The sequence below is a fragment of the Diplotaxodon limnothrissa genome, linkage group LG15 (assembly GCF_057381915.1).
Source record: "Diplotaxodon limnothrissa isolate DT_005_m linkage group LG15, D_limnothrissa_male_GT1.1, whole genome shotgun sequence".
NCBI lineage: Eukaryota > Metazoa > Chordata > Actinopteri > Cichliformes > Cichlidae > Diplotaxodon > Diplotaxodon limnothrissa.
Window position 1 is genome coordinate 3,431,903 of NC_140610.1, and position 8,755 is coordinate 3,440,657.

At 44.6% G+C, this 8,755-nt stretch overlaps 1 protein-coding gene across 1 annotated transcript; it reads left to right on the forward strand.

Annotated features, from left to right (window-relative positions):
* Window positions 1-276: 276 nt before the first annotated feature.
* ism2b (isthmin 2b) lies at window positions 277-8,546 on the forward strand. The gene is made up of 6 exons (XM_085372923.1): window positions 277-387; window positions 4,265-4,516; window positions 5,344-5,671; window positions 7,484-7,621; window positions 7,741-7,809; window positions 8,029-8,546. Exons 1-6 carry the CDS (start codon window positions 277-279, stop codon window positions 8,544-8,546), a joined length of 1,416 nt encoding a protein of 471 aa, XP_085229049.1.
* Window positions 8,547-8,755: the final 209 nt, after the last annotated feature.

Consider the following 8,755-nt stretch of genomic DNA (forward strand, 5'->3'; position numbering starts at 1 on the left):
AGTTGCTGCGCGAGGCGCTGGTGTCAGGAATGGATAGCGCGCGGGATACCTGCGGACGCTCGTGCGCATCTTATTAAAGTTGCGACACTTCTTGATAGACGAGGCTGAAAACTTTTATTTGTCCTGAGCCAAAAGTCGGAGAGAAGAAAACGCGAAAAGGACACAAGCGTTTTTTGTGTTGTTGTTGTAAAGCTGTAATCTAACCTAAAACACACAGTGCACAGTGAAGCACTTTTACCGCCTTTAGGCTTCACGGGAAGCTTTGAAGTGGAAAAGATGAGTCAAGAGGTCCCGAGAAGATTTCAGATGCTGGTTGTGCTCTGGTCAATACTTCTTGTGAGTGTGGTGACAGGGTTACCTACCAGACGCAAGAATATTGCCCACAAAGTAAGTTCTCTTCTCCATTTTTTCCTTTTTCTTTTCCCTTTCTGTGTGTTGGCTTTTTTTGTGGCGTAGAGTTTAGCAACAAGTTAGAAAAAGCCATAGATCACACTTGCCACTGACAGGCAATTAGCTAATGCGTTGGAAGTTTTTGCTGATGGTTGTAAAATGTCTCCTGAGTCCTGTTCCTTTTATTACTACAATAGCTTATAAAATTGTACCAACATAATTTTAAAACTAGAGCACAATAAAATATCAGAAAGTTGGTGCTTAGCTTTAATTTCCCATTCAGCCTCTTGGTAATATAACTGCTTGGTGCAAATTATTTAAGTTATTCACTTTGTTTGCAACATTTAAAACTTATGTTGTGCATTTGTTTGTAATTTTGTTTGCTGAAATATAAAAATCACAAACACCTTAATGAAATGTTCTCACCCTCTTTTTCCAGGCATTCTTTAATCAACTAAAGAATTTCCACATTAGAAATTTGTTGCCTTCTTTTGTTCCACTGCTCTCTCCATGTATAGTAAGGTTTGCCATCTCTGGGCATTCACTCTGCTAAATCCAAACTCTCTGCACACACGCACACACACACACACACACTGTGCGGTGTGTCAAAGGGGAATGTTTGTGTTACACATGGACATATTTGGATATCAAAGTCTGCTTGTGTGTGTTTGTGTCAGGGTTCAGTTTTTGCCTTTGAACTCTCTCCTTCTTGTGTGGCCTCCCATGGATGCCCTATTGGGACTTTCTCTCTCTCTCATCATCTGCCTGATTGATGTCAAAGCAAAAAGACACAAGGAAGGACTCATTAGTGACAAGAAGAAAATAAAAATCTTACTGTGGCTGCTGTGACTGCTCATTTCATTCACCAAAAAGCCAAATGTTGGCGACTCTCTCTGCCTGTGACCCCCCTGCATGTGTGAGTGGTGGATGAAGAGGGGAGATTAGCAGAGGAAGACTGCGGGAGGAGGAGGACAAGCTCAGTATGGGTTAGGGTGCCCAGTAAGAAGATGCTTATGTAACCAGAGAAAGGGAAGCCTTAGGCATCTCTCACACTGGAGCTCAGGTCAAGTGTCATTCATCTGATTGTTTACGTTGGCTCTTTTTTGTGTTAATGTGGAATTTCCTGTTTTTGCCTTTACCCCCATGCCTCGGTGGAGAATAGAGGGAGGGGCGTTGTGTTGAAGTGGCCTCTTTTCCAGATACTGGGACCTGTTTGCCCTCTTCTGCTTTGTACCCCCACTATACATACCAACTTCCACTACCTCACCCTGATTCTACCAGGCATGCATTTGTTGTCCTCTTTCCATTTACACAAAGATGGTGATCAAAGAGAGTCCATAGTTTATTGTTCTTCTGTAATGGTTTGGAAACAGCCAAGTGCAGGACCCTTTGATATCTGCGGGTGCATAAATCAGGGCTGCCATACTGCATACCCCCCTCCCCCAAACCCCAACCGGATCTTGTCCCTACCCCTCTACTCTGGCTCACCCCATCCAGTCTCCGGACCTCCTCTCCCTAACCTAATAATAATGGATTGGATTTATATAGCGCTTTTCAAGGCACCCAAAGCGCTTTACAATACCACTATTCATTCACTCTCACATTCATACACTGGTGGAAGCAAGCTACCGTTTGTAGCCACAGCTGCCCTGGGGCAGACTGACAGAAGCGAGGCTGCCATATCGCGCCATCGGCCCCTCTGGCCAACACCAGTAGGCAAGTAGGGTAAAGTGTCTTGCCCAAGGACACAACGACTAGGACAGAGAGCCCAGGGATCGAACCGGCGACCTTCCGGTTACAGATGCAATTCCCAACCCCCTGAGCCACGGTCGCCCCAATAAATGCGTGTCAGCAGCAGCAGTAGCAGTGACAGTAGCCCAACATTCAGTCTTTCCGGGCACTTAAAAGCAGGACGCTGCGGTTTGCCAAAAGGGTGTATTGTCAGGCTGTTTCAAGAAGAAAATCCAGTCCCCAGGCCAGAGCCGAGTACCCCCGGTGCATCATGCAGTGTCCCTGTTAAAACGCACTGCATGCCATCAGCCATGATGCCTTTGATCAGAGGAGCCCCACTACCAAGAGGAGGAGATCACGATCAGAGAGAATGAGGGGGAGGACGAAAGGAGGAGGAGAGTGATATACAGGGCGAAAGAATACAGGATCCAGATGTGTAACAGGACGAGATGAGGAGGGTGTGAAAGTATGCGGTCTCTTTCATGACTCTGGACTTGAGATTTTGTGTGTGTTTGGTTTGTGTAAGCCCGTTATGACCTGTATGGACTAAGGTCAGGTACGGGGATAAACGCAGCAACGTGGGGGTGAATTTTTACCAGTGAAATCTTATATCAGACATGAGATGTAATGTTGAAGATGGTGAATCATTAGATCTGTGTGGGGGGTGTTGCGTGTTGGGGGCACAGCAAGTTGGCGGTCTTCTTTGGCTGACTATGTATTGTAAAGTATAAAATGTTCAGTAAAAATCACATTAAATGTTCATCTAAAAATTCTAAAATCCAGTAAACATAACTGTTTTACATTAGTAATATAAATACAACTGTAATGTTACTCACCGCTACTTATATTCTTACAATTAATGTTAAAATTCTTGCTTAAAAAATGTGCACCATCGCTATTTTCAGTCAACTTTTGTTGTCATTTCTTGTAAGAAAAGTGGCAAATAGTGCAAAGAAAACACCTAAATGTTTCCAGAAAAAAGTATCTGTTTGTCACCACCAGCTTACACATATTTGAGGAGGGCTCACCTTTATCCATCATTTATCATCCCCGACAGGCACCGCCTCCTAACCAGCTTTATGTGTTCACATTCTTGGATTTGACTGACTACATAAGTTCTTTATGGGATGATCACAGGCGGTCCCTGAAAAGTCTGCCCTGTTCTCGAGGCCATAACCATAAATCATGAACTGACTGGTCATTCATTAAAGCGTTTCTTCTGCTCTTTAGCCCACCGACTGCCACTGTTGTGCTGAGCGTACCACAAACTGGCACAGGTCCAATCTGAAATTCTTGTCAAATCATATGTTTGGGCCAGTTGGCTCTTTCACAGGATGACAAAAACATGAACGAATGGCAGACAAGGGTTCATTAGGGGTTTTTGTTTTTTTCCTCTTTACCAGTGACTGTCATGAAACAGTCATGTGTCCTATTAGATTTAAAACAGACTAAGCAAAAAACAGCATCTCATTTTAGAGACTGCATTCTACATTTGGTACATGTTTCCGCAACTACCCACTATTATAATGTCACCTCTAATCACCATTAATCTCGGAGATCAGCGATTCTTCCTGCCGGCCTTCCTTCTTAGTAACTGTAAAACCTGAAAGGTCAAATTAAGCAGTGGCAGTAGCGGCGGCAGCACAGCAGGTTCAGACACACTCGCATCAGCCCAGGGGTCCCACGCCTCCCAGGCCCTCTCATTAAAGCTAAAAGTGGATCTCGCTCTGGCACAGGACCCTCTTTGTCCACGGCCTGGATGGCATGACTGTTGTGGGAAAAAAAAAAAAGAAAACGAACCGAAGGCTGGGTGATGACTTGGCTGGTTAGTGGATGCCCAGGGGCCTTTTGGAATTGCTTACCAAGCTGCAAAGCGGTGGATGGTGTAAAGGCTTTCTTCCTGAAAACTGAACACTAATTGTTTTTAGACCCTTCAGTAAGCCACTATTAATAATAGATCTTTCTTTCTGCAACCAGCCCTTAAGCAGCACACACTGGTGGTGTCTGCAAACTTTGTCACCTTGCAAGCAGAATCGCACCTTAAGAGTTTTTCTGTCAAGTGTTCTTTTGGTTAGTTTCTTAAATTATTCCAGTAGATAACTTGTGCTCACTGTAACCTGCATTTACCTGTTCTTTCCGTCAGGCTCATGGCCAGTCAATTCATAGTGGTGGTGTCCAGTTTGCCTCTGAGGCTTTGGAGCAGCAGAACCAGGTTCAGAGTCTGCTGCCTGAGCCCCACAGCCACCAGAGGAGGTGGTCTCACCCCCAGCACCGCTCCCTTGGTGTTCTTCCACAACCTGAGCCTGAGGAGGAGACCAAACCTTTTATACTGGATCTGAAGAACTTTCCAGACCTGGCCAAAGCTGACATTAACTCACAGAACCCCAACATACAGGTTAGTAGGGACAAGGGAGTCACGTGATATTACCTCTGTGTTATATGTCTAGAGGCTAAAAGGAAACCCTTTAATGTCTACAACAAACAGATGAAGACACAGATTTAGTCTTTTCTATGATCTCTGCAGGCACTTATCTTCTCCTGTTTGGTCAGAGTATTCAGAATGCGAGACATAGTTTTACCAATCTGCTGTACATCAATATAAGTACAGAGACATTTGATTTCCGAGGAGATTTTATGTAACATAGACCTACAAGACCTACCCTAGGCCGAGGATAACAGCAAGAATATACCCAGCTATACTGAAATGACCATAGTACTCGATCGTCAAGCTACTTTCTAACTATTCATTTTACAACAATTACAGAAACATAGCTTTTCTCTTTAGTCTCACTGCTGTCTGGTCTTTACATCAGCTGAAGTGGGCCCTTGGAAGTACTGTGAATCTGGGATGAGTCATATCGAGGTAATGAGAGGTAGTTATCCAGAATAAAAGTTCGCATTCTCTCCCTGAGAGGATCGTTTAGTTGACTGAGTGCTCATGCTTACGTCTGACTGGCTTACTTAGATCCGGAGAGCGGGTTTCCTGACTAAAATACCCTTCCAAGGATTTGACATGGTTGATTTCTTAAGAAGAGTTGTAAGTCAAGCACTAAAGCTGCAAAAAGTATATGCTGTACTTTTTCATAACCGCAAAGCAGATTTATTGTAGCGATATTGAACATTTCAGATGGATAATATTTGATTATCTTTCATTGACTCCAAATAATTCATTTAAGCGTTGTTCATGCTGTGATATCAGTGACACTCTCTTATTTTACTCAGGTGACCATTGAAGTAGTCGATGATCCTCAAATGGAAGTGGAGATGGACCTTGCCAAGGAAAAAGATTGGCTACCTTCCTCTTCCTCCTCCCCCTCATCCACAGTAGATTTGCTCGGAGGCAAGAAGCTTTTCTGGCCCCTGTTTTGGAGTTACACCGATTCCAGCGAGGACAGCAACAGCCGGTCGGGCATGGAGGAAACTGGCGAAGAAGAGGAGGAGGAAGATTACTCTTTGGATTACGGTAGTGAGGAGCCCTTACCCAGCGGAGTAGGCGGGGACTGGGATACTCACTGGAACGAAGGCTGGGATCCAATACAGAGTTACTATGGTAGGTTTTGCAAAGTGGTGCACTCTCTGTGTGTAACTAAGGCCGTATAAACACAACTGTTTCTGTTTCCCAAAGGAAAAAAAGGCTTAAAAATGAACCTTTGGACACTAAATAGCTCAGTAAATCATATTGAAAGCGATGAAGATGGTCCTGAAGTAGAGCTGGAGAAAGAAGTGTAGCTTAGAAAGACTGCATGTTAACTGTAGTCACAGAGATCCAAACAATGCTAGCAAGTGAGGCTGCATGAGCACTTGAATATGAGGACATTGTGGGTTATGGGTACTTTGAAGTTGACACTGGTTGTGCTGGTCGCAGAGGCCTGCCTTTTGAAGATGGGTCTGATGCTTTTGCTAATGGCAGCGTGAGGCCGGCACTGTTCCCTGGGACAAAACAGCCCTCTGCTTGTAGACAATTAGAGGGCAGATTGGGAACAGAGAATGACAGCGGCCATTTGTCCGGCCCTTTCATCTTTCCCTGGGACCCCTCGGGCCCCCCTCAGACCCTGATGGTCCTCAGTACCCTCGGCGGCTTGGCCTTTTGAGCGAGTTCAAGAATTTCGGGGTGCTTTAAAGGATCCACATAACTAGTGTTGTGTCTCAGCTTGCACAGACAATTTGTTCAGTTGTAAAAATAGTAAATAGTGCGAGATGAGAAGAGGTCAGATTTGTACAGTGAATGAAAAGCAAATTAATTCAGTGCACAGCCATAGACTCACCACAGCATGAAAGTTTTAGTCGTCAAAGGTTTTCCCATAGATACAAATTTGTGCACAATTAATCTATTTGTGTTTTTGAACAGTTATGAAGGTTGACGCTGCACAAAACTCCTCTGTTTTATTGTAATGCAGTAACAGGTGCTTAAAACTAGGTTTTACTGTAACGCTTTTCCTCTGTCCTTTATATCGGTATATAGGCTCCATCTGTTTAACTGTTGTGCGTATAGACGAGCGAGCAAAGGCAACAATGCCTATAAAGTGGTCACATCTAAAGGCTTGGTGAACATAAATCAAGGATGTCTGCCTTAGCTTCTTCTATAATTAAGACTCTCCTGAGACCTCATTCCTGTATGGCCACATGGCGAGTTGGCAGCGCCCACGAAGTAAAATTGGGTGCTCGCTACACCCAAGCTGGTATTTCTGCACCCACCTCGCCTTTAATCAAGAATGACTTGTTTTCAGTGTTATTAACACCACAAGGAAGCATGGCGCGGAGGCGGACAGCCACAGCACAGCTTTTCTCTCTTTAATTTTACTGAAGCCTTCTTAAAAAGAACATGGGTTTGCATGGGAAAGGTTAGACCAGGAGAAAATTGGGCTGAGGCAGTCAGGAAAGTTTGAAAGCTCATTTTGGATTAGCCTGTCGAAGTGCGTGTTTAGTTCATAGCAACACAAAACGGTGTTATTGTATTTTGCCGGTTCTTCCTCTTGTGCTTGTAATTATTTATCAACACTTCGAAGCTGCTTCCAATTAGCTCCACCTATTACAAAAGGAAGGTGCAGAGCTGCTATTCTAATCTTCTCATCACCTCTCGTAATCTCTACGACACTTTTCCCATTGTGTAAATTCTCTTGTGCTTTAATCTTAATAGGCTTTTTCTTGTTTGTGTGGAATAGGTTTTGATCAGTAGGAAATGAGTTCACAGAAAATGCTTACATTTTCAGTCTCTGATGCGCTGATGAAAGCCACAAGGCTGAAACACGTTTGCATGTTTGTGTGCGTAAGAGCAAATAAATGTCTGAAGTTAAAATCTGTTAAGCACTACTTGTGTACCTTTGGGTTCCTGACACTGATGTTTACATTTTCTCTTCCACAGAGAAAGACATAGATGATTGGACACCCTGGTCTCCCTGTTCAGTGACATGTGGACATGGTGAGAGGAAGAGGACCAAGTCCTGTGGGTACTCCTGTACTCTGACAGAAGCTTCTAAATGTGACCTGGAGCCCTGCCCGGGTAATATTTTACTTCCAAGCATATTTTACTTTAACACGTGCATTAAATATTCAGATTTTTATTCTGATTTGCAGGGCTTTTTTTTTCACTAATCGGCTAATCTATCCCTCTCTATGTAGGTGATGTCAACACTGTGGTAGAGCCTTTCCCTTTCGAAATGGAAAATGGCACAGAGCCTTTTGGAACAGGTGAGTGTTTATTCGGGAAGTTTTCCATAACCGTAAAAAAGGTTTCTCAATCAGATATATACTGGAACTGGATCTAGATTAGGCTTACTCAGTAGTGTAAAGCAGATGTATACAGATGCAAGTATAGGATTCAGACTTGACTCCATGGTGTCTGTTCATCTGTTCATGCTCTCAGCAGTGGCAGAGATTAATGCAGTGTTGCTGTCTTCTTTCCAACAGATGTAGACAGCTGTGAGAAATGGCTCAATTGTAAGAGCGAGTTCCTGCAGAGGTACCTCCATCAGGTTTTGTCTGAGCTGCCCAACTGCCCCTGCTCCTACCCTTTCGAAGCCGCGTACACTGTGGTCAGTGTCTATGATGACGCTCACGGACGGCCGTTCCGCTGGCACGATGCCAGCGGCTCCGAGGAGCGCCTGGACATCTACAAGCCTTCAGCGCGCAGCTGCATCCGCTCGGCACTGTCCAGTGACTCGACTACCCTTGCGGCACAGCACTGTTGTTACGACGACCGCGGGAGGCTGATCACACGAGGAAAAGGCGCAGGCACGCCGAACCTGATTAGCACCGAGTTTTCGCCCGAGCTGCACTTCAAAGTGGATGTGCTGCCTTGGATTCTGTGCAAGGGAGACTGGAGTCGCTTCCATGCGGTGCGACCACCCAACAATGGACTGAGTTGCCCAGAAAACCCCCACGAGGACGTGTTCATGAATGAACTCGAAGAGGCCAGGGAGTACTGAAGGACCACAGCCAAAACTACCACTTCACTCAGAGAGTCAGAGGGCCCAATCCTAATTTGAGGGGAGGTAGCCTACCTTAAAAGTCATGAAATATTACATCAAAGCCACCTATAAATAATTAAATAGACATGACTTGAAGGAAATTTACAGGTTAGGAGTTTTGCGGAGGTTTAGGAATATTGGTGAAGTCTGGTTTCCTCAAGTTAGGA